At 45.6% G+C, this 25,820-nt stretch overlaps 1 protein-coding gene across 2 annotated transcripts in view; it reads right to left on the bottom strand.

Annotated features, from left to right (window-relative positions):
• The window catches only part of PTPN1 (protein tyrosine phosphatase non-receptor type 1), a 60,033-nt gene that overhangs the window by 8,002 nt on the left and 26,211 nt on the right, over positions 1 to 25,820 (bottom strand). Inside the window, exons 1-4 of one of the 2 annotated variants that reach the window (XM_070472754.1) lie at positions 13,366 to 13,383; positions 9,268 to 9,358; positions 6,313 to 6,413; positions 3,970 to 4,068 (exon numbers count right to left, since the gene is read on the bottom strand). In XM_070472754.1, the coding sequence (XP_070328855.1) occupies positions 3,970 to 4,068; positions 6,313 to 6,348 (135 nt within the window). In that variant the 5' untranslated portion in view covers positions 6,349 to 6,413; positions 9,268 to 9,358; positions 13,366 to 13,383. Of the gene's footprint in view, positions 1 to 3,969; positions 4,069 to 6,312; positions 6,414 to 9,267; positions 9,359 to 13,365; positions 13,384 to 25,820 lie in introns of those variants that run through there. The other variant, XM_020888650.2, reaches the window with a different exon arrangement.

The raw sequence follows: 25,820 nt of genomic DNA, 5'->3' as shown, positions 1-25,820 counted from the left end.
GGGCTGCCATACCCACCTCCAGAGATCTTCCTGACCTAGGGATCAAACTTGCGCCTTTTAAGTCTCCTGTACTGGCAGGCGGGTTCTCTACCACTAGTGCCACCTGGGAAGCCCAGCTGCCAAAATGAACCCCTGGAACAGAGCCCAACTGTCAGCACTGAAGTGATCCTGCCACTCAGGACACAGAAGCACTGAGGGCACGGCACGATCACGACCACAGGCTTAGCCACAGAGCGCGAGGCAGGCGAGAGCAGGACTCCAGAGGACGTTTAACGGAGGCATTCATTCCTGCACTTCAAATAACCAGACCCATGTCATGCCTTGAGACACCAGAAACAAAGAAACCACCTTGGCAGGCCCAGAGCTACGAGTGCTAGAGTCAGTACTCAAGGCAGCGAACAGACAGAGAGCAAAGCCAAGAAGCAGAAACGCAGAACAGCCAGCTGCTCTCAGAGAAAGGCCCATGTTTTCAAGTCTCATGGGCAGGAGAGGCAAGTCCTTTAAATCTCATCCACACAGCAAGCACTCCCTTTCAAAGGTGAATATAAAAGCCTCACAAATCTCTGTTATCTGGATAAAGACCAAGACTCTGGAACTTCATCGCTGAGGAATTTTGGCACACACTGAGTGTCAATCAACCAATACTTATTTAAAAATAGGAGTTCTTCAAAGAGCTCAGGCGTCTCTAGCAACATGCCAGTCTGCTCTGTGTCACTTCCTGTAGAAGTTTTTTGCTGTAAACACATAAAACAGAACAGAACAGAAGCAGCACAAGATCACTATTTCCTGTGATCCTATTAAGCTAACACACAGGGACTGGAAAAGGAGATTATTTTGTTGGAAAGCAGTCCTCTGCTGAGTTAAACTGGAGGCGTGTCCTGAGTGGCAGCAAACAGCCACGGGCCATGGCCAGAGCGGGCACCTGTTAGAGATGCTGTCACCACCAGCACGGTGGTGTGAGAGTTCTCGGCTTCTTCTAAAACAGCTAGGGCATGTTGAGAAAAGTCCATAAGTCATCTGAGGTGACCCTTTGATGGGTGATCTGGCTGAAAGAACGATGAACACGAACTAAAAGTGGAGTGTGAGAGAGACGGACAAAGCCTAAAGTACCCGTGATACACAACCCAGGGTCTTGAGGCTGAAAGCCCTTGAAATCAAACAGCATCTCTAGTAGGGACTTCAGGAGAGAGATTCGGGTGACGCTTCTGGTTGACTATGGCCTGGCTTACTCCCCCTGACTAGACAATATTCACGCCTGGCCCCTGCACACATATGCACACTAGCTTATCATGTCTAAATGCAATTTCTACATGAAATGAAAGAGAACTTTGGGCACTAGGACGACTGGTCTAACACACACAATCATTTTCTGCACAACTGTCTTCCAGGAAGTATCAGGTCCCAGAAGGGCAACAGAGAGCTCTTCCAAAACACACGAGAGGGACCATCGGTCACTATCTGGTGGAAGAAACCAGAAAACAAATGTGCATCACATGGAGACGCTCTGCAAGCTGGTTTAACCACCGGCTGCAGTGGATAAAGTATGATTAGATCAGTCGAGCAAACAAGACACTGCAATTTCTTGTAATTTCCTCCGGTCAGCTCTGATGGGGGCGATAACGGATAACACTGATCCGAATTTAAAATGTTTATCCCAATGAAGGTTTAAGAACCATAAACCATACACTGCCTTCCATGCCAACTTGCATGTCCAAGTGACCGAGGGTAAAAAGGAGGCACAGTGGAAAGCAGGGACCACACCACGTGACTACAGTAAACTACATGTGACAGCCTTTTTTTTTTAAACGGCCGGCACAGCAGTCCAAGCGGCAAGGACCCTACAGTGGATCTGTGGTCTGTTTGTGCTCAGCCTTGGGTGGGAGACCGCCAGTGGCAGGGCCTGCTGAGGACACCTTTCCTGCTGTCCTGTGGCCGCAGCAGCTGGAGCAAACCACGTGCAGACAGGGAAGAGGTTTCACCTGGACTTTCAGTAACAAACAAAAGGCAAATGCTACCTTCTCTGATGGGCTCTGAGTCAGTCAGTCTTGATTTAAAAGGCTCAACCCTCCACACAATGACAGAGTCGCCACTGCGGGCAAGTCTGCATCCCCGGGGGCACTGGGCAGCATCTGGGGATGCTTCTAAAGGCTTTGGCCGTGGGCAGGGCGCTCCCAGCGGCTGGTGGGGGAGACCAGCGATGCCCCAAGTCACAGGCTGCCCCCTGCCCCTCAGCAGAGGGTGACCCGGCCGGCCGGCAGCAGCACCAGGGCTGGGAGACCCCGACGCTCCTCCGTGCTCAGCACCCCCGCCGGCCACCACAGTTCGCTTTCCCTTGCAGAGCGTCGCTGTGGCAGGAACCTGATGTTTTGTTTCTTTATTCAAAGTTGCTGACAAGAAAGGTGCCAGATGAGGGCTTACTTCACGTTTGCAACTTTGTGTTTTACTGATCAAGCCCCTGCAGAGAAAATTAAAGAACCATTTTCACTGAAGACTTTTTTTTTTCTCAGACAAAACACACTGCTGCAGCAGCTGAACATTCAGGTAAAAGGAACATTCAGGCAAGTACTTTATCTGCTTCCGTAGAGCGAACGAATCCTTTCTTTTCAGAAAAGGAGGCAGAAGCAAAAATACGATTTTAAACATGAACTATCCTAAGAGGGCCGTTTGCTGTCGCCAAGCCCCGTCCTTTGTGGGGAGACAGGGCCGAGTCTGCGTGGCGAGTGTGTTAGCCCTTCAGGTTTTCACCGCTCAAGGTTCCTTTGACGTGTTACTGCTTCGCACTTGTACTTTTCCCGAGGTCCACGACGGTCCCTTCTCCGGAGGTAGGCTTCTCTGGAGCATTCGCGTCCTTCTGGAAGGCAGGCGAGCGGCGTCCCCGCTGAGCCCGAGCATGGTGCCAGTGCCGGCCTGGCCTGGACTCCCTTCCCGCTGGTCCCCACGCTTCTCGGCTCCCTTCCCCTGGGTCCTCCGGCTCAGAGGCTGCGGAGCCCCGCGCGGCTGGCAGTGGGCATCGGGGAGGAAAGGGCACCTAAGCTCTGCGGCGAAGACCACACTGTGCCCCCAGGCGTGAGGGGAGGTCAGCACAGCCACGTGGACCTGCGGGAAGCCACGTGTGCCTGGGAGAGGGTGAGTGCGATTTGGGTCATTAGTCCAGACAAGGGGCAAGAAACTTAAAGAAAAAAAAAAGTTTTTAAAATCAAATACAAGTCTGTTCTGGCTGGAGTCAGGTGATGAAGGGAGGGAGTGGGGCCCAGGCCACCGAGGGCCCAGCTGTACCCGGTCCAGCAGTCACACGGCATATACCATGGGAGCAGTGGGAGCCCCAGAAAGGTTTCAGCTGGCAAGAGGTGTGGGAGACCTGGTTTAGAAAGATCGCTCTGGATGCAGGGGGCAGAAGAGACTGAGGAGAGGCAGGAGGTGGCCTGAACAAACGGGTTCATGTTGCAAAGTACTCGGAAGAGAGGCCCACACATCCTGAAGGGAAGCGCACGCAGACACTGTCCCTGTGAAAGGAGTGGCCAGGGGCCCAGAGTCTGCGGATCTGACGGGGCTGAATCTGCGTCCAGCTGCTCCCACCACTTGGCTGTGCAAAGGGACACTTTACCAGAGAAAGCAGGCACGATCAAGACACAGCAGGAACTTGCTTTTCAAAGTGAAACTCTGTTCTACCGCTCCAGGAGGCCAGCAGAGCAGCACGGGGGAGAGGGAAGTGGGACTCACACACCACACCTGGGGAGGCCGGCTGCCGGGGTCGGGTGGAGACCAGGGGAAGGGCCGTGTGACCTTTCTCTCCTTTAAACTCACCTGTTTATCTGACTTGTTTACAATAAACATGTGATTACGTACTGCTGCTTTGGATTTTTCTAACAGAAATAAAAAGCAACCTGAGGAAATGAACAGACAAACGTCGCCCTTATGGACAGGCACCCGCGCAGGCAGTGACGTGAAGACTGGGCAACTGGGACTCACCGATCCTTTCTCCATCACTCTGTTGAGCATGACGACTCCCCTGCTCTTCTGCTCCCACACCATCTCCCAGAAGTGACCACAGGTGTTGGGTAAAGGGCCCTGCAAACACAATTCACAGGGTGTGCGTCTTACAGACAAACCCGTCCCGGCGTGAGGTTGATGTCGGCACTGAGTGGACGATAGCACCCTCAGGTAGTGTGGCAGCCGGGGCTGAGATCGGGACCCGCCTCTCCCTGCCTAGTGGTCAGTAACCACAGTTCTATTTTCTACCATGCAGTGAAAGGTCATTTCCGTATCTCAGAGCTGGTTCAGAGCCAAGTGACAGAGGAGAGGAAACACTGATTCTGCTTTCTGATTTGGGGTGGGCAGAGCAAGGGCACCAGAGACCTCTGTGCTGGGCGGTGGACAGCGGGCACCACGGCTGGCTGCAGGTGAGCAGCGCACGAGGACAGCGCACCCTGCCTGTCTTCCCGTGGCGCCTCCACCCAGCTCACTAGTCTTTAGGGCACCTGCTCACAGGGCTGTGAAGATGGTCACAGACTTACTGCGCCTTTCCATGGGACCCGGAACACAGGGGACACCCAAAGAAGTGTGAGCTATTGTTATTATTCCTATTAATGGCTAACCCAACCATAGATTCTCCTCATCCTTGGAGCACGGAACCTGAGATGAGACACCCAGACAGTCGCAGGTGGGCAAGGGCTGCGGCATCTCTGGGCCCCACAGCTGGAGTTCTCGTTATGGCCCCAAACATCACTCTAGTCCAGAACGGGTCTGAGGGACTAAAGTCATGGAGGATCTGAAAGGCCACACACTGAACAGCCAGTACTTGAAGGTGGGCGTGAAGGCCACTATCCGTGACATTATTCTCTACAGGTTTAAAAAATGAGACGAGAGCCTTGCGTTATTTGCATACTGTACGACATTTAAAAACTGGGCACAGTGATCTTGGTTTTGTGGCATGGAAATGCTTTCAGTCCCACCGTCCAGGGGTGCAACTTTGGGGCCAGGCTGCTTGAACCCCTTCCATACGTCTCAGGGCAGAGGGAGGCCATGTCAGCAAGCAGCTGGACACATCTGGGGCACGATCTGACGGACAGACGGAACTTCAGACGTGCCAAACAACTGCGAGGATGTGGGGGCGGGGAGGATAGCGGGGTGAAAGTTTTCACAGTGATTTCCTAATGCCCGTTTGACTTTATATACCCTATCCTTGCGTTGGGCTTGCTGACCCCAGACCAAAGTTGAATGGCTGAAATCAGGAAGTAAGAAACTTGACTACATCTAAAAGAGAAGTTCCCAAAAAGCCACGTTGCCACAAAGCCATGTTGCCACAACCTCTTCCCACCAGCTTGCCACCAAGGTCTCCCTGCCCCTCACCCCAACCCCAGAAGGGCCGGGAGGACCACGGGCTGAGGGCCTGATGTTCCATACAATGATTACAGGGGTGTCGGGCCGACTCTGGTCATGTGTGGGGAGGAACCCGGACGGGACAAAGGGGACAGTCAAGAGGGGCCACCAGGAAAATGCCCCGCCCCAAAGCAGACTTTGTTTCCTGTGCTTCCTAGCTTCAGTGTCACTTTAGTCTCCAAGTATTAGACAGAGTTATGATGTTCACAGTCACCCTAAGACCCGAACCTTACATAAGCCTGAGAAACTGACATGGAAAGAGAGAAAAGAAAATCAGGATTTAAAGAGAGAGATTTAGACTGTGTGTATCAGTGTACCACTAACAGATGAAGACTTGAGAAAATCAGTTAAAAGAGACCCCTTCCCCAAACTCCCGTAGTCTTTGGGTCATATACCAGTGTTTCACAAAAGGCCAATTATGAAACCACTGTTGTGATTTCTTTTCCCATAAAGATGCCAAAAACCAGTGGGAGTTTCAGGTGATTTTGCATGTTTCTCCACATAATCTACCTCACCCCTCCACCCTCAAAGAATGAGGACCATGCAGAGGAATTGTCAAAGGCCATCTGGATAAAGATTTCTGGCCTCTTCAAGTCCATAAGCAGCCCTGATGCCCTGAAGCAAACACTTAAGAGACTCAACACGGGTACCGTCTTCTCTGGCTACGGCCTCTGTCAACAAACTAGATAGACAACCCTGGCACTTCACTGCTGTCTACAAACCCAGGAGTGCCATACTTCCCAGAAAAGATTCACGTCATGATCAGACTGAATCTCTGAAGGAAGACTTTTCCCTTCCGTGTTGCTATTTTGGGTTAGAAACCTGATCCAAAAGATGTGGAAAACTTTATCTGAGGCGTGGATTATGGCACTGTCACTCTTAGGCTGTGCAAAGAGGCAAAAACCATTACAGAAAAATTCAGACTCTGTTTACCTGGGTGAGAATGTAACTCCTTTGGGCTTCTTCCATCTTTATCAAACTAGCATTGATATAGTCGTTATCTTCTTGATGAAGTTTAATCCGACTGTGGTCAACTGAAAGGCAAACCAGAATGCAAGGTTAACCCGGGGGGACTTAAGTGCCTGCAGAGGTGATGCGCCCTACGGGGAAAGCAGAGAAGGCGAGTGAGGCACTCAGGGCGTTCACACTGGGTGAGTCCAAACTGTTTTGAGATTAAATTAGTGTCTCCAATAATGGGAACAACTAGTACTTTCAGAAGGTTTTTGAAAGTATCTGAAACTTAATACAAAATAGTAACAGAAACAAATTACACTAAAACAGAGACTAACTCCTGTTTGGGAAATCTGTTTCTAGGCTTTATTGTTTTATAAAATTTATTACTGTCCTCACACCTCAGAAGACGGGGGCGGGGGGGGGGGGGGCGGGACATCAAGGAATCTATTTTCTGAGGCCTAAAATATACCTTTATGAGTGAAAAATGCAATGACTTTGATCTTTAAAAGGGAACGAAATCCACCAATATTCCACCCAGTCCCTGGAGCTTAAGTGGGTACAATGAACCAAGTTGGTAAGATTTACGATCATGTCTTAGCCTCACCTGTGTCTAATGCTTCCAAAATTAAATGGGTGAAGTATACAACAGTGTGAAAATTCATACCTCAAATTCCTTGATACAAGGTTGTCTTTAAAAAAGTTCAAGTAAAACATAAATGTCACAATCAAAGACATTTAAAAGAGAGTTTAACAGGAAAATATAGAGTCTGAATTCAACACACAACACTGAAAATACATTAAAAGTGACTTTTGCAATAGTTTTTGGAAATACACTTGCGTTCCAACAGTCTGCCCTGGATTACTAAAAAAGACAGCCACTTCTTTTCCTCTTTACCACAGTTTTGTCACAAAAGTCCTATTTTCCCAAGAGCAACTTTCTTTATCTTGCCAGGGCCTTTAACAAGCACAGGTGGGTGTTTTTATTTCTGGTAACACAAGGGACGGTAAACTCAGTGATGACACATAAATAGTTCTCCCCTTGCCCAGCAAGAAAGGAAAACTTTAACGGGAATAAGCAGTTAGGGGCTTTCTATTCGAAAGCATTTCAAAGAGATGTTTAGTCAATTAGCCATTGTTTGGAATAATGTTTCTCATCAGAGAGGGTCAGGACACTGAAACACTTGGGTGACACTGAGACAGGCCATGGAGATAAGAGGTCTCCCAGCACTGGGTGGTGCCCTTGGGCAGACAACGTATCTTCTGAGTGCTGTGTTTGTCACCTGCCAAATGGAAGACAATAGGATCACCTTCTACCTTGAAACATTCTCCCCATTTTCTTCATAGCTTTAAAAGCAAACTACCTTCTCTAGTGAAGAGTGGAGGGCAGGGGAGAAAAATGCAAGGAGTTAAAGACTGGTTAAAAAGTTTGGGAATTGTATCCCTGGAAGAATATTTCAAATGCTGTTTTTTTCTCTATAACGCTGATTTACAAAATTATTTAGATGAATACTGATTGCAAACACAGAAAAGAAATATGAAAGATAACACTGTTGCCTAATTCAGAGTGAGTACACCAAAGGCTACAGACCAAGGGCTCGGTGGGCGCCGTGCGTACGGTGTGAACTGTGATGGTGATTCTGGCGCAGGGCAGCTGGCCAGGGCCTCGTGGCAGAATTCCCTGAGAAGGGGCCATGAGTATTATTTTTAAATAAAATCTATGTGGGGCCATAGCCTAGAAGTGCTAAATCCTGTGTCACCTGACCTAGACCTGCACGGTGGATGCTCCTGGCGGGCACTTCAGCTCCTGACAGTCTCAACCACAGCCAACACGGAGTGAGACACAGGGCTACACGCTGATGCAACCTGACTTCAGCGTGCGCCCAGTCCTGAGATCCCTGTGACTCCTGTGTGGCTGAAGATCAGAGAGGGCAGCCCCGCTTGAGGCCGCCTGCTCAGAGGGGCGGAGAGCCACGGCAGCCGTGGGAGGCAGACTGCTCAGCGCCAGCCCAGGTCTGATTCGCCCCCTCCCAGGGGCTGGGTGCTGCACCATCCGACAGGATGCCGGCATGCCAGCCACGGGAGCTCCACCACAGCGGGCTTCGGCGGGACGGGCCTGCCCCGGGGCCGGGCAGCATAGTCATGGCCCCGGCAGAGGGCACTGCTGTGGAGCTGCCGCAGCCACGGCCCTCGCTGCTGAGCAACGCCGCGAGGCGCTGAGTCCCAACGCTCTCTGTGACCCAGAGGAGGCGGTGAAGCTCCTGTTCTCCCTCCGCCCCACTTCTCTCACTTTACACAGATTCTGACACTTATTCACTTTCGAGGTATCAGCGGACTGAGAGTCAAGCACTCATCAGCGGACTGAGAGTCAAGCACTCAGAAGGCAGAGGCAGCTGCCAGCAGGCACACTGAGGGCTAATGGCAGGAAACAGCCAGAAAAACAGTGATGGGGGAGGGGTGGGGTGGGGGGAGAGGTGAGGTCAGTGAGCAGAGCGACCGCGTGTCTAGCTGAGGCGGCGGGTGAGTGCCTCCCCCTCCACCCACCCATGCCAGTGCAGGGCATCGCTACCGGTCAGTACAATGCTTGGGGCCTAACAATACTGTTGCTGAGTCACCCAGAAGGGGTTATATTATGCTGCCATTACACACACTCAGCTGGTAGGAAAATGATTCATCATTAAAATAGTCAAAGCTAAGAGAAGTGCTTTGAACTTCGCTGAATTTTCTAGAAACAGAAAACTTATCCCTTCTCCATGGGCGGAAAAGTGAACCATTACTTAAGTCTCTAATACTTTTATTATAGGAAACAATCAAGTCATAAACCTTGACTGCTATTGATTTATTACCAAACCCCGGGGCTAAAGGAATCTGAGAGGCTCGCGGTCTTGAAGGAGCCAGCTGGGTGGGAGCAGGTAACTGTGGTGTGTGAATACTTACAGGGACTGACGTCTCTGTACCTGTTTCGGTTTTTGTTCTTAGGAAGCTTGGCCACTCTGCATGGGAAGTCACTGGCTTCATGTCGGATATCCTACAAAATAAGAGATAAAGAGTTCTCTCTTGAAATCTCTGGCACCAGGAGTCCAGCTGACTGTGTGCAGGTCACGTGCCAAGCACTGAGGAAGACGCAGCGCACAAAGAAACATCAAAGGGAACTGGGGAGTGTGGGAAAGGCAAGGTGCTAATTCAGAGGCATGTCCAAGGTCATGGGAGGAGGACAGAAGGACAACCACGTGCTGCGGGTGGGAGGAAGGGGCATGGGGCTGGGAGCTGAAACGACGTGGAACGGGGCACAGCGCTCAGCAACACCCAGCGCCGCAAGAGGCACAGGGCTGGAGCGCACAGGTGGGTGGGAGCAGACCGTGGAGAGCCCTCTGTGTCTGGCCTGGGGATTCCACCTGCAACCTCTTGTAAAGCTACAGTTTATCACGAGCAGATAAAATGCCTTTTCTGCCAAACAACTATCCAAACACTTTTCCGTATGTGTGTGCGCACGTGCACGCACACACACGATCAGTCATGTCCAACTCTTTGCAGCCCCATGAACTGTAGCCTGCCAGGCTCCTCTGTCCATGGAATTTTGCAGGCAAAAATACTGGAGCACGTTACCATTTTCTGCTTCAATGGATCTTTCCGACCCAGGGATCAAACCTGCATCTCCTAAGTCTCCTGCATTGGCAGGTGGATTCTTCACCACTAGCACTATCTGGGAAGCCCCAAGTGCTTTCCGAGGGGATGGTAAACAAATCCCATTAAATCAAACTGTCAGAAAGAGCAAGTGCCTGGACTCACAGAAGACTGCAGCATGTGTCCTGCTAGACAGACCACACATCTCATGTTGCCCTACATCAACACCACTATAACCCCACTGAGAGGTCTCTTCCTTCACGTCTGTCTCACTAGTGCTATCATGAAAAGACAGGCTCGCACGACGGTGTGCATGTATACTTAATGCCACTTACCTGTACACCTAAAAATGGTTACTGTGGTAAATTTATGTTATATATGTTTTACCACAACTTAAAACAAAGGGCAAGCCCGCGGTGAGAGAACAGGAGAGCAGACAACAGCAGCACAACTCTGGAAGATGGCAGTCAGACTGACGAGCCGCTGGCAGGCGGGAGGATGCTCAGGCACAAGCCGGTGGCGGGGACAGCAGAGCGCCGGCCTGGCTTCCACCACAGAACCCTCCAGAAGGGCAGGAAGCCTGCTTCTGGAACGAGGGGTGGGATCCACCGCATGGAGGGGTGGGGCGGGGCTGGATGAGAGGAGTTGCATCTCCCCCCCATCTCCCATTTCCTGCTGCTGGGGGCCTGCCGCCTCACACCTCTGCTGAAATCTGGAGATTCGCTTTCTGGAAAATGTGAATCAGGGGGCAGAGCACCATCCAGGTGGTAAGAGCAAACAAGAGGAAAGACCGAAAGATACCATCATGAGGGTAAGCAAGTAACAGCCCAGCTGCACCCAGAGGCCTGAGGCAGAGGTGTGCTGACCAGCCCCGTGCACCCACTGGGAGCCTGCAGTAGGCCCTGGAAGGCCCCCGTCTTCATTACGCACAGACTACCGAGTAAGAGACGTCAGAGGAAGGAACGGCTCTAGTGTGAAAGAGATTTAAAGGAAAAACAAAACAGGGGAAAAACAAGCCCCTTGGAGGAAATAGAGTGCAGAGAAACAAAAGCTTTAAAATATATTTATCATTAATAAGAGGGGGAGGGGAAAAATCTATATATATGTTTATCATTAATATACTCAGAAAGATAAGATCCTGTATTCATGGATTAAGAACAGGATGTTGGATAAAAACTTGAAAGCAAGATGGAAGAAATGATAAGCTTAACTGAAGAGTCAGAAGATAAAGGGAGAAGAAACTCTGCCTTTCTAGAAGGCAAAGCCTAAATAAATAACAATGGAAAATGAAGCAGAATAAAATACAAGGAAAGAAAACACTAAAAAATAGTTCAAGGAAATCTACAAGACACATCAAGTGCTCAGCAAGTGATAAAAACAGACCCACATTGGAGCACAGTAATGTGCAGGTCCAGGATCTCGCCAACAAAGAGAAGATTCTGTAAGTTTCCAGGAAGAAAACATAGTTCACTTTCAAAAGGTAAGGGGATCTGAATGGCTTCAGATTCTGCACGAACACTGAAAGCTGAATGACAAGTAAGCAATGCCTTCAAAATTCTGAAGAAAAATGGTGTCTAACCTAGAATTCTATACACAGCCCCAATAATCGTCACACAAGAGGGAACGAAGAGAAATGGCTCAGATCTACAGGGTCTCAGAAAGCCCACCACCTCTGCTTCCTTTTCTCAGCAATCACTGGAGTTTCCACCTGAGTGAAGGAAAAAAACCAAGGAAGAGAAAGATGTAAGATACTCAGGGGAAAAACAAACGAACAAAAAAGGATCCACCACAAGAGCAAAGGCACAGGAAATTTCCATGCAGGCTGCGGCAAGGGAGGCCCCAGGATGACAGCTACGCAGCAGCCCCAGGAGGCGAGCAGCCAGACCAGACCAGAGTGACTCAAGAGATGGACATGCCGACAGCATGCCTCTGCCCACCATGGCTGAGCAAAACCACCAGAGGGGAATGAGAATACCTGCAGTCCAGAAAACAGGGACACCAACTGAGAAGCAAAGCAAAGCAGTCTCAAGATGGTCACCATGTGGCAGTCTTCAGAGCAAGTGACCAGACAGAGGGACGGAGGTGTCCAGGAGGGAGGCCTCCTCCGACCCGAGCTGCAGCTGCGGAATCACCGAACCTGCTCTGACACAGTAGCCAGGAGCCACCTGAGACACGCCAAGTCTGAAAGGAGAGGCGTGCAAGTGTAGAAAACACACATCGGGCTTTGATAGCTTAGCACTCAGAAAAGAAAGAAAAATATCTCAAATACGTGAAACACTGACTACTGGTTGAAATGACATTGTGAACATGCTGGATTAAGCAAACTATACTATTACTTTCATCTGCTTCCTTTTACCTTTCTTGCTGCGTGCTAGGTCATTTCAGTCGTGTCTGACTCTTTGCGACCCCATGGACTGTAGCTTGCCAGGCTCCTCTGCCCGTGGGATTCTCCAGGCAAGAATACTGGACTGCCATGCCCTTCTCCAGGGGATCTTCCCGACCCAGGGATCGAACCCATGTCTCCTATGTCTCTCATTAGCGCCACCTGGGAAGCCCCTTCTTACTGCAGCTACTAGAAAAAGCAGAACTACATACATGGCTGGTACTGTATTTCTATTGGCTAGTGCTAACTGAACTTGTGGAAAATCGTTGTGAGAGGTTCTCAGAAGGCATGAGAAGAGTTAACAACAGGTAGGGGCTTCCCTACTGACTCAGGCAGAAAAGAAACTATGCAAATGAAGAAAAGGCAATCAATAACTACAAGAAAATCTACTAAAAAGGAAAGCATGACAGTACAACACTATCTGTGACTATGTGCTAGGCAAACAGTGTAAACAACGAATATGGCTTTCACCAAAAAGTATAACATACTGGGAGAATGGGGAAGGGGAAGCAAAGAGGGATAGCAGAAGGGATGGCTGTTTAAGAAAACGACATAACTCACTGAAGATCTAAACTAATGAATCCAAGGATAAACATTTTCCTTAAAAACTGGAAATAAATACAAGCTCGAAGCAGGCTCAAAGAGTTCAAAAGTCATTCATAAAGAGAAAGACTGGGAATGGGGAGATGTGGGCAGCAAATAACTGGATTATAAGACCACCGTGGTACTATTTAACTTCTTAAACCATGTATACATTCACCTTGGATTTAAAGAGAAAGTCCACTTTCTGCTATTCTACTTACTTATAAGAAAAACCTACAAAATGGCAAGGTTTTTGACTCATACGAGAGACTAGACAGCAATTTAAAAGTATGATAATATATTATAAACCCACTTGAGATTAAACAAATTAATCTAGTAGTAATGTATCCATCACATCTTTTATGGATGAGATTAAGCTTTCAGGGAAATGCTACACAGCACAGAAAAATGACTTGAACGGAAAAAAATTTTTTTTAATTTCTTACTCTAGTTGTTATTTGGAAGTGTTCACCAATAGGTACAAATTTGCCTTATGACATGAAACAATCTTGAGCAGTCCAGCTGGTGTGCTGAAAGAAAATGGAAGAAACAGTTGATATGAGTAACTGAAAAAAAAATTCATTCTGAGGAAATAAGGGCCAAAATAACAACAGTGTGTGACTGATTTTATGCAGCCGAAGGACTTATTAATCTGTACGTTTTTGGTTGACGAGAGCACACCGAAATTTGGAGATAGCTAACAAAAATATTGGGAAAATAGAAGCTATGCACACAATACTTTTAAAAGAAGAGTTTAAAATTAAGGTAGACTCAAAGAATTAAATGAACAGATCTTAAATATGTAGTTCAGTTAGTTTTTCTAACCAGTTTCTTTTTGTTTCCTGATTTATTTTTTCCCCCAAATTTCATACTTTTTATTTTGTACTGGGGTATAGCCAATTAACAATGCTATGACAGTTTCAGGTAAATGGAGAAGGGACTCAGCTACACACAGACATGTATTCATTCTCCTCCAAACCCCCCTCCCATCCAGGCTGCCACATAACATTAAGCAGAGCTACATGTGCTATACAATAGGTCCCTGTTGTCTAACCAATTTTTGAGGTATAATTTACAAATAATAAAAAAACCCGGTTTAAGTGTTTCTCTATTTCAGAATTGCATATGAGAAATATATGCAGGCTTTAAATACAAGAGTTTACATTTCACTCAGTAAAATAAAATGCCAGGATTATAGTATTAATATTGAGGAGTGATAAAAGCACCTTTAAAATTAAAAGTTAACTACCAATAGTGTTTAGAAAAAAGTAGATGAACAACTGAACCACTAAATGTGACAGAACTACTGCAAAACAAGATTTCTGCATTATAAAAGTGTATCAAAGGTAAGCCAACTTTCTAACAGCTGAAGAAAAGCAGATCACTGACTAATGATCAAGTTTAAGGAGACTGCCATCACAAGTATACGGTATCCCTAGATCTTTTATTACTCTGACCAAAGATTAAATAATCCACTGAAGTATGTGAAATAGCCACACAGAGAAAATAAAATAGAATAAAGGCCTTAAAGCTGATGATGATTAGATGACTGTTGGGTAAATTTAGGAGCCAAGCCAAAAAGGAAATAGTAAACTTGCCATGAAACATATTCTCAGAAGCATCCCCTAAAAAAAAACCCCATTCAACATTTCAAGCACCATTCAAAGTGCACCTCATCATTTCAGGGATGAGATCACATTGAATGAGAAATTTTAACAGTGAAATGACCTATACCAACAAACAGATAACCTACCTGTCTCCTTCCCTCAGATGGTACTTCACTGGCTTTTCCAGAGCCCATTTCCTATTCTTAGTCTAGCTTTCAGAAGTGTGACAGAAGAAAGCATCACGTGTAACAGACATCAAACGTTCATGCTCTCCTAGAGAATACATCTGATGATGTGTGGCCAAAGGAGGGCTCATATTCAGTCACCGCTTACTGGTGAGTGGTTTAAATTACACCGTGTCATTTCATATGGGCACTGGGTACCCAAAATGATCTGACTCATTTCTACAGTGAATCATTTTCATGGGAGAAAAAAAAAAAAAGCAAGTCTTTTAAAACTATGACTGGGCTGGGCTAGAAAGTTGGGATAAAGATGCCTGATAAAATTTCAACAAAACATCTGAACTGAAAATCAATCTTAACAGGCAAGGAAGAGCAAAAACCATCATTACTTGAAAAATTTCTGAAGCTAGTTCTGATTCCCCATCCTTCCACACTCACTTAACAAGATGACTGATGACCTCCCAGTGAGCTCCTCATAAAGCTCTGGGAACAGAATGAATTAGGGCCCAGAGTCAATCGGTTTCTCTATTTACAGGAAAGCTCATTATCCATTATTCAAATACCTCCCAAATCCAATTAGGCAAAAGTCAAACATGGGGTAAAGCTGATAATGTTTTACGTTGAGAGTTCTAATCTTTGAAAACACATAGGCATAAAAGCCAGGCTTGCAGAAATATTCTAATGTTTACAGCACTTTGTTAAGTGAAACCTAGCGATTTTGGTTTGAACAGCCTTCTCTCTTCAGTCCCACAACAGGGTGAATGTCTCTGGCCCCACTGTAAAATGCATTACTTCTCTTAAAACTATCCAACAGCGATGAGGTGGAGCCAGTGTCTCATGAAAGCTGGGAGTCTGCTGCGAAGGTCCTAGACTCTCAACCCTCCTAGCACCAGCCCGGGCCCAGAGTGGGCATTCAACCTAATTCTAATGACTGAAATTAAGGAATGTTTCTAAAGGTGCTCAAAGAGTCCTTAACTCTATACCAGTCTGCTTCATGTTATGGAATAGAAATGTTCTTGAAAGGGAATGTGTTTAAGCAAATGTCTGGTCCACTCTTGCTTTTCAATAATAACAACAGTTATTATTATTATTACTATTTTGCTTTGCAACTGAGTCACACAGCCTCTCGACAAGATAGTACTAAAAGACCTACTAAAACACGAATTCAAAGCAAAAATGGTTATTTTCAGATGATTTAGATAGCCATAGTCTGAAGGAAGAAAAAACCCCAGCGGTACAAACTGCAACTCCCTTAGCATCTTCAACATCTTCTATGCTCCCCACACCCTCTTTTTACAAATGGTTGCCTAATTTGATTGTTCTAGCTGTTACCTAGTACTTTAAGGAAGCTACTGGCTCTCAGAAATAGAGCTAGATCAAAGGGAAATACAGAAGTACAGTAAATGCAACAATTTAAAATAATATGTGAACATATAGGGCATACATTTCCTGGAACTCTTGCAAGTAGTCACCACTGAATAGGAAGATATATATAGAAGTGGCGGGGGGGGGGATGGCTAGACTAGAATTTTAGCAACCAAATCTTCAAGTAACGTTTGTGTTGAACAAACTTTGTTACTCATAAATCTCATTATAAATGAGAATATAAAATTACTGTATAGCTCCTTGGCTAAGAGGAGACTCTGCCTCGGGCCCACCGGTGTAATAAACTGCACTCCACTAAAATAAAATAAAATAAAATAAAATAAAATAAAATAAAATAAAATAAAATTACTGTATAGTAAAGCATACTGAGAAATACACAAATTATCAAAATCAGAAATTCAACATTTTTCAAGGTGAAAGCAATGCTGTATTCTTTGTCTATACTAGTTAATGGAACAATATAATTTACTACAAAAATCTTTGTTGTTGTTGTTTAGCCGCTAAGTCATCACTAAGTCATGTTCAATTCTTTGCCACCCCATGGACTACAGCACGCCAGGCTTCCCTGTTCTTCACTATCTCCCAGAGTTTGCTCAAATTCATGTCCAATGAGTCAATGATGCTATCTAACCATCGCATCCTCTGCCACCCCTTTCTCCTTTTGCCTTCAGTCTTTCTCAGGGTCTTTCTCATCAGGGTCTTTCCCAGGGAGTCAGCTCTTCACATCAGGTGGCCAAAGTATTGGAGCTTCAGCTTCAGCCCTTCCAATAAACCTTAGGAAACTATTATATTTATCCATTTATATAATCAATATGCCAGAAGTCATAGTCAATACTGCTAAACTGTAAGATAATCTACAATGCTTAGATAATAAAGAGTTTAAAATTTAGTTAACTAGTAGCAAGCTTGCTTTGGTTTAAAGTTTAAAATGATTATGTACTGAATAGAGAAAGATGCTGAAAAGTAAACCAAGAACCTCAGAATCTAATGTGGTAAGCTGAAAGAGAGGAAGGAGAAATGAACACAACTGGCCTGCATTTAAAAGACAGCAGGATCTACAATGATCATCCTTGCCAGAGCTTGCGGAAATGTTGGGTCATCTTGTCCACTGGTCGGGGGTGAGGTTCAAAGATAATGGAGTTACAAATCACTTCCAGAACAATTATATGCATTTGGAAAATGACATGGAAAAAAGCATAATCAAATTGTTTTACAAATTCCCCACAAATGAGAAGATGAGGGCAGGCATGGGAAGTGTGGAGTACCCTCCACAAAGTCAGCAAGGGGAACCGGGGAACCAACCAGTGGAGGTGGTGGGGCTGATTTCAGCTCTGAACACAAAGTGAGGGTCGATTAAATATAGAGAAAAACACAACAGCACAGCTAGGCTCAAAAACAAAACAAGAACAAATGAAAGAAACAGACCTCCCACTCAAAATCATTTGTAAGCACAATACCAAAAAAAGAAAAACACACACCACCACAAAAGACTAGCTCCAAAAAAGATAATCAACTAGAAAAATAACTATTTCACATGAAATTTACTGTTAGCTTGTCAGGAACTTTAAAGATAAATATATTTGAGATCAGGGATAAAGAAAGAAATCGTGTATAAAAAAGATGTTACATTATACATCTAGAAAGGAATAAATGAAGCCACAATAAGCAGATAGGAAAGAATAAATGAGAACTCTTGAAATGAAATTGACAACCACTGAAATTTAAGCAACAACAGACCTTAACAGATGAAGATAAACTCTCCACAGAACACAAAGGTCGGGTACCCTAGAAGCTAGTCCAGAGGAACACAGATGGAGAAACAGGAGACATCAAGGATGGAGCGGTCCCAGCACACCTCTACAATAAAAGTCAGTGCCCACACGTCAAGGTTAGAATAAAGCTGCAGAGTATTAAGGGTTAAAAAAAAAAATCTTCAAAGTAAATATTATCTTTTTAACGCTTAATATAATGTTAACATTATCATTTACTTTATTTTTAACAACTCTATGGCTACACAGTCAAATAGTTAACAAAGAAATATAAAAATTGTGTTTTCAAGGGTCACTGACTTTAAACCTTATTTTTACAATCCTTAAAATATCTGGTTTTTGTTGCTTTTTAACATCACTTATGTTTTCTGTTAAATGTCATAAATTTCACCTTGGGCAGAAATCGATAGGCAGAAAATGAATCAGACTTACAGTAACTGATGTCAATGAAACATATTGGAACAAGTATTTTTTTTTTTTTTTTGAATGCTGAGAACCACAAAACCATTCCTGTAAGAGAACAGTCTAAAAAACTGAATCCACTTTCACTTCTGTTTTGTTTACCTTCTGCTTTCCATAAGGACAGTTTAAGTGTCCAGGCCCTGGGGTTCTGGTACTTTGCCGAGGACAGTGGTACAGCTGACTAAGGACACAAGTAGCCGGCAGACATCTGAGAGTGGAAGGCTCATACCTTCTTTACAAGGAACCAGACTCCCAACCACCAGCTTCCTCCTCCACAGTCACTCTCCCGAGAGGGACCTGAGGAGCCCACACAGTACGCCTCCTCTGAAATAGCTGAGAACCATATTTATGAAACTGATGGCATTCTGTGGATAATCTGGGAGTGTGAATGGGAGGGAAACAGAATGTCAAAATGAAACCAGCTTTGGTTAAGAATTTGTTTAATATTTCAAGAGTTGTACAAGATTCTCTTACCATAACCAAAGAAAAGGCTTTTGTATTATTGTTACCAACCAAGTGAGTTTTCTAAATACCTTCTAGATGTAAATGTACTTTTCTACATACCATTTGGGGATTAGAGATGATGAAGGAAGATGCGCCCGATGCTCAAAAGCATTCTAAAGTGACAGTTTTTTAGTGAAGCCACAAAAGTAAAATGACAATTCGGGGAAGAGAGGAAGCGGTGACCAAGCTCTTTGCAAGAACTCTGCACATGTGGATTAAGGAAGCGAAGTTTAGATTCAATGTTTCAATCTCTTCAATTCATCCAAATATTTGTTTAGCACTGACTATGTGGAAAACAATAAGGACAGGAGGGTGACCAAGGCGGCAAAGTCCTGCCCCTGTGGACCCTGCGCCCCAGTGGGGAAGACAGCCAGACAAACAGCTGCGAGGCTGTCACACGGACCTCACACAGACAGGCCCACGACTGCTCATCAGGGACCGACAGCGAAGCAGAAGGACCAGAGCTCCGAGCAGGTGGGTGCTCTACCTACACCCCTCCCCACCACCAAGGATCTGACCCCTCCTGGAGAAGCCCTGACCTCCATCCACATGCGCGTTTCCTTTTGCTTCCTCCTGGGGATTAGTGTGAGGGTTCTAGCACTGAACTGCGCCTGAGAACAAAGACCGGCAGCAGGCACCACGCGTAAAAGCACACGCGCCGTACACTGTGGGTAAATTAAGGACAACCTGATCTATGCGCAGGCCATTTCTGCAAACAACCCAATGTTAATGGTGTCTTTTGATGAAGAGAAGTTCTTCATGTCAACACAGTTCAATTTATTAATCTTTTCCTTCATTGTTAGTTTTTGTGGGGAGTCTTGTTTAAGAAATGCTTTTCCCATAGGCAAAACACTCTCCAACATAAACCACAGCAGGATCCTCTATGACCCACCTCCCAGAATACTAGAAATAAAAGCAAAAATAAACAAATAGGATCTAATTAAAATTAAAAGCTTCTGCACAACAAAGGAAACTATAAGCAAAGTGAAAAGACAGCCTTCAGAATGGGAGAAAATAATAGCAAATGAAGCAATGGATAAAGAATTAATCTTAAAAATATACAAGCAACTCTTGCAGCTCAATTCCAGAAAAATAAAAGACCCAATCAAAAAGTGGGCCAAAGAACTAAAGAGACATTTCTCCAAAGAAGACATACAGATGGCTAACAAAGACATGAAAAGATGCTCAACATCACTCATCATCAGAGAAATGCAAATCAAAACCACAGTGAGGTACCATTACATGCCAGTCAGAATGGCTGCTATCCAGAAGTCTACAAGCAATAAATGCTGGAGAGGGTGTGGAGAAAAGGGAACCCTCTTACACTGTTGGTGGGAATGCAAACTAGTACAGCCACTATGGAGAACAGTGTGGAGATTCCTTCAAAAACTGGAAACAGAACTGCCATATGACCCAGCAATCCCACTGCTGGGCATACACACTGAGGAAACCAGAACTGAAAGAAACACATGTATCTCAATGTTCATCACAGCACTGTTTATAACAGCCAGGACATGGAAGCAAGCTAGATGTCCATCAGCAGACGAATGGATTAGAAAGCTGTGGTACATATACACAATGGAATATTACTCAGCCATTAAAAAGAATACATTTGAATCAGTTCTAATGAGGTGGATGAAACTGGAGTCTATTATACAGAGTGAAGTAAGCCAGAAAGAAAAACATCAATACAGTATACTAACGCATATAAATGGAATTTAGAAAGATGGTAACGATAACCCTGTATGCGAGACAGCAAGAGAGACACAGCTGCACTGAACAGTCTTTTGGACTCCGTGGGAGAGGGCGAGGGCGGGATGATATGGGAGAATGGCACTGAAACATGTAAACTGTCACATGTGAAACGAATCCCAGTCCAGGTTCAATGCATGCTACAGGATGCTCAGGGCTGGTGAACTGGGATGACCCAGAGGGAGGGGATGGGGAGGGAGTTGGGAGGGGGGTTCAGGATGGGGAGCACATGTACACCCATGGTGGATTCATGTCCATGTATGGCAAAACCAATACAATGTTGTAAAGTAAAATAAATAAATAATTTTTTTAAAAAACAGTTTTCCATCTCAAGTTTATACACACTCACCTACATTATTTTTGAAAGTTTAAAGAAAAATGTTTCCCATGTATTTTCGCTTGTATGTTGGTATGCCTCAAAGCGCTGGGATGAAATGTGTTCCGTGACAGAACGCCACGTCTGTGCTTCTAACAGCTGGTTTTGTGCGCAGTAAGCGCTCCTTCACCAGCAGGCACGCAACGTCTGCCGAATGAGGCACAGTGGAATGGATGTCTGTCTCTGCCCCCCGGCCCTTGAGAATGTAAGTGTTTTTCTTACTCATGTAAGCTCTTTACATATTTTAAAGCCATCAATTCTTTGTGCTGGAAACCACTTTTCCAACGTATTTGTTTGCACATTTAAAGTTAATTTCCCCTACATAAAATTTTTTTTAAGTGTGGAAGGATGATCGTAAAACGTCACTACAACAATAGAGCTGCCAGTTGGGAGAATGATTAAGAGAGTTCTTATTTTCTGTTGTTTTCCGATGGCTTTCTACAGCACATGTGCATTACCTCAGTAATAAAAAGTTTTAAAGTAGTTCTAAATTTTTAAGTATTCAAACCCTATTGACCTTTTCCTCTGAGATTTCCTTTATTGCTTCATTATAATGGTAGAAAGTCGTCATCTTCTTCAGTATGTAATAATACTTCAGAAAAAAAAAAAGAATTTTAACCCACCTGGTTTATTTTCCTTCTACAGTTTTCAACTATACCCATTCTATTGCTTTAAATCTCAAACTATGCAGAGAATAGGTGTTTCCTCTCCTTTTGTCAGCCTAACAGTTACTCTGCTAATCTCTGTGTCCATTCTGAGTGCTCGACCTCCCTCTCCCTAAACTCAAATAGTAACAAAAATGCAGCTGCATCTGATCATTCAGATTTCAGAAAGAACAAATCACTATTTTTCAGAGAAAGAAAAACCATTAAAACTAGGTAGTTTTTTTTTTTTTAAAGATTAATGTAGGCTCGATTCATTCTTTGCAACTATTTAGCAAAAACCAAGAGGAACACAGGAGATTAAAATGGTAGGAAATTAAAAATACCCACAATGGTATTTCTGCACTTAGATGAACACTGTTCCTTTGTTCTTTTTTAAGGAAAGGGTAGGCAGCATGGCTTTTGGCACACAGTTCTGCCCCCGTATTGATCTGGTATGTATATTGTGTCTAAACTTGCAGTGAAATACACAGAAAACAATGAAAACATTGAATCATTTCTGTTCGCCATGTCTATAAGCAATTACTTTGAAAAAAGCACACTTCTCCATGTTACCTGACTTCTAACTTTTTAACTTCTGTCAAAGCAAATTTTACTTTACTGAGTATATTTAATCAAAGCAACTTTCTGAGCAACTACTTCAAACAAGACGCAGCATAAAATAGCTGTGCTGTTGTTGCTTGGTTGCTCAGTCATGTCCGATTCTTTGCGACCCCATGGACTGTAGCCCGCCAGGCTCCTCTGTCCATGGAATTTTCCAGGCAAGAATACTAGAGTGGGTTGTCATTTCCTTCTTCAAAAATAGCTATACCTCAACAAATTAAATTAGAACATCTTCCTGCCTCCTTCAACATATTCAGATGCAATTGTTTTAAAGAAGATGCCTGTCAATACAGGAGCCGCAGGTTCGATCCCTGGGTCGGGAAGATCCCCTGGAGAAGGAAATGGCAACCCACTCCAGTACTGTTGCCTGGGAAATCCCGTGGACAGAGGGGTCTGGTAACCTGCAGTCCGTGAGGCTGCAAAGAGTCAGACACAACTTAGTGGCTAAACCACCACCACCACCAACTGCCCTCCTCCTCGCTGGTCATAAGCCATGGGCAACAGCTGCATGATCTTTTGGTCATCTGCCTTCTCAGAACTGGATACACAAAAAATATATTTTCTAAAAAAAAAAATAATAATAATAATACATTTTCTATGGGATGGAAGGAGGCAGTAAACCTCTGCTAATAATATAGGATCAATTTTTAGAAGCTTTTGAAAGCTGGTGCATGCCAAATCTTTCCTCAAGAGGATTTGCTCGATATCTCAATGCTACAACTAAAACTATATAGGAACTAAAAATCCATATACATATTGCTAGACACAGACTTGGGTCACTATTGTACATAAATAACTGAAGCTATTGCATAAGCAATATCCCTTAAGATATTACAATAATAGCCAGACACTCTTCTTCCCGAGGCTCACAAAATGACATTTATGCTGGCTTAGCAAGAAAATAAATCCCTAGGACCAAATAAATCAAACATTTTGCAAAAACCAGGATAAATAAAGAACTTTAGAGACACTAAGTCTAGTGACATTTTCATGGAACAGGCAATGCCTAAACTTGAAAAAAAGCTCACCATTTGAATGTTTGCTTTCTTACTGCACTGAAAAGCAATCTTTACAAGATTACTCAGAGCAAACAGTGTGCAGCTTCAGTAAGGTATGTTCACTACAGAACAGGATAGTTAGAAAGCCAGAATTTTAATATTCTTAAAGGTAACTGGTCTTAACACCCAAGTCTATTTTTTAAAGCAAAGCCTTACATATGGTGCCAAAGCCAAGTTTTGAGGAGGATCACCTTCAGAACCCAGAGCACAATAAATCATTGTACTTGCAGTCAATTTCTTGCCTTGCATCTCATGCTGTGCCGGTGTTGCGGGGCAGGTGGCTCTGTCATGATCCCTGTCCTCACTGAGGTCCCACTCGGTGGGGAAGACCAGCTGTGGCCAAACACAGCACTACTAAGTGCAGTCCTGCTGGGAGGGCACATCTGTTCACAGGAAGAAGGGAAAGGCATGGAGAAGAGCCAGTGACAGTGAGAACTGCAAACTCAGGAGTAACCGGGGAGCAGCCACACATGATGCAGAGCAGCTCTTCCCAGCGTTGCTAACCTGCTGCCTCTCCTTGCCGACACTGGTTAGCGTTAAGAGGAGAAAAGAAGTCAGACGGCTGATATCCAAGCTGTTTTGCCTAGTCTGTGCCAACACTGTTGATTCAAAGGAAGCCTGAGCAATGAGGGCTGGGGAGGAGAAAGCATGGCCATCTTCCACTGAGCAACCCCAGCAGCCTGCCGCCTGGGCCCTCTCCAGGCCTGTGGTCAGAGGACAGAGTGGGCCTGCACCTCATCCGGGCCTGTGACCCGGGTCTGGGACCCCCAGGGGTGCACAGGGCATGCCTACCATGCCCTAAAGCTGCCTCTGCTCCACAAGGCCAGACAGGCTTTCCCAGACTGCGGCCTGAGCCTCCTCAGTTCCAAGGAGCGACACTCCAGGTCTAGCGTGTTCCCTGCCGAGCACGACTCCTGCAGATGCAGGGCTCTCACCAAGGATCCCCTGATCACCAAGGATCCCCTGACTTGAGTGGGCTAAACAGAATGAACCAAGCGGAGAGAGAGGAACGTGGAATGAGGAAAACCGAGAAAGCACGAGGATGGCGCTGAAAAACAAGCAGTGGCTCTAACAAGTGAGCACCAGCGACCCCGCTATCTCTGAGAGCTCTGCTCTCGGACAGCCTCAACAGAGAGGTCAGGGGTGATTTTCCAGTGATGAGTAACTTCCTGCCACGATACCCAGGGAATGGCTGGGTGTGAGAGCAGCATTTCTTGGAAGGATGTGCCTCTTCCTCTCCACTTTTCCTGCAGGCGATATGGCTCTCTGATGGGCTACATTCCTGGAGAAGGCTTCACTCCATCTGAGACGGGATCCGGGCTCCCTGAACCCCATCCCTACAGACCAGGGGAGGAGCAGGTCAGCAGCTGGAATATCAAGAAGGCTTTCCTGGAGTCTGGAGCCAGGCTGAGGAGAATCGGCGTGGCAGAAAGCACACCTCCCCAACCCTCAGGGCCTTCTGCACCAAACAACATTCAGGCAGGAAGGGCGAGCGCTGTCTTCCCAGCTCCCCGCCTAGCAGAGCATGCCATGACGTTCAGCTCCCTACAGGCCGCGCTCCAAACGCCTGTCCATGTATGTCCAGGCTGACAGGGCCTCAGCCCAGACCCTGGACATTAACGTCAGCTTTCCCTGACATTTCCCTTTCCTTCCCAAGTCCAAAGGCAACGTGACTCTGGCTCCTCTGATCTTGAGTGTTCAATTTTTTTTTTTTAAGTATTTATTATCATGCTAGGACATACTTCAAAATAAATGAGAGCTGGGAGGGGTTAATGGTAGGGGGTACAGAGGAAAAAAGATGAGCCATGTGCTTATAATGCTAAAACTGGGTGACGAATACATGGGGGTTCGTTATACTAATCTATTTCTATATGTTTGAAAGTTTTCATGAAGGATTCTTGCAACTCAATTTTTTTTGAGCAGGGAGCAATACTACAATCCGATGCGTGTTTCTGAGAGACTACTCTGGCGTTATGGCTCTGGGAAGTGGGTGGCAGTGGCACAGGTTTTCCCTCTCCCTGAATTCCCCCATAAAAGTCAATGGGAGAGCAAAACTGACAGACAACCCTCAGACAACAAAACCCCCCTTAGGATTTTGAAAGTACAAGGAAGTGGGGGACAGCCAGTGATTAAGACCCATGTGGCATTGCACTGCATGGGAAGAAGGAGAATGAAGACATGGGGGATTCCAACGGCTGTGATCAGAACCCTGAAGCGTCAGGCCTCATGGGGAGGTGTAACAGGCCGACGTGTGCGCAGCCAAACCGGCAGCAGGTCCTGCAGGCTCTGATTCACAGGCGTCGGCAGGCTCCCTGCCCCTGGTACCCGGAGGACCTCCAGACTCTCCCCACTAAGACCTTCCAAGACAAAGCCTATACCGAGAGGCTTCTGGGAGTAGAACACAGAGCACAGTAAGGACAAAAGGGGTCGAGCAGAGAGAAGGCTGAGATAACAGGTAAAAATGGGGGGACAGGGAAGCAGATCCTGGAGACACAGAAGTCACTTCATAAAGGCAGCTCAAGAAGGAGCCCGAGAGCCCT

The sequence above is a fragment of the Odocoileus virginianus genome, chromosome 9, assembly GCF_023699985.2.
Source record: "Odocoileus virginianus isolate 20LAN1187 ecotype Illinois chromosome 9, Ovbor_1.2, whole genome shotgun sequence".
Classification (NCBI taxonomy): Eukaryota; Metazoa; Chordata; class Mammalia; order Artiodactyla; family Cervidae; genus Odocoileus; species Odocoileus virginianus.
This window is presented reverse-complemented; position numbering and strand designations above follow the sequence as displayed.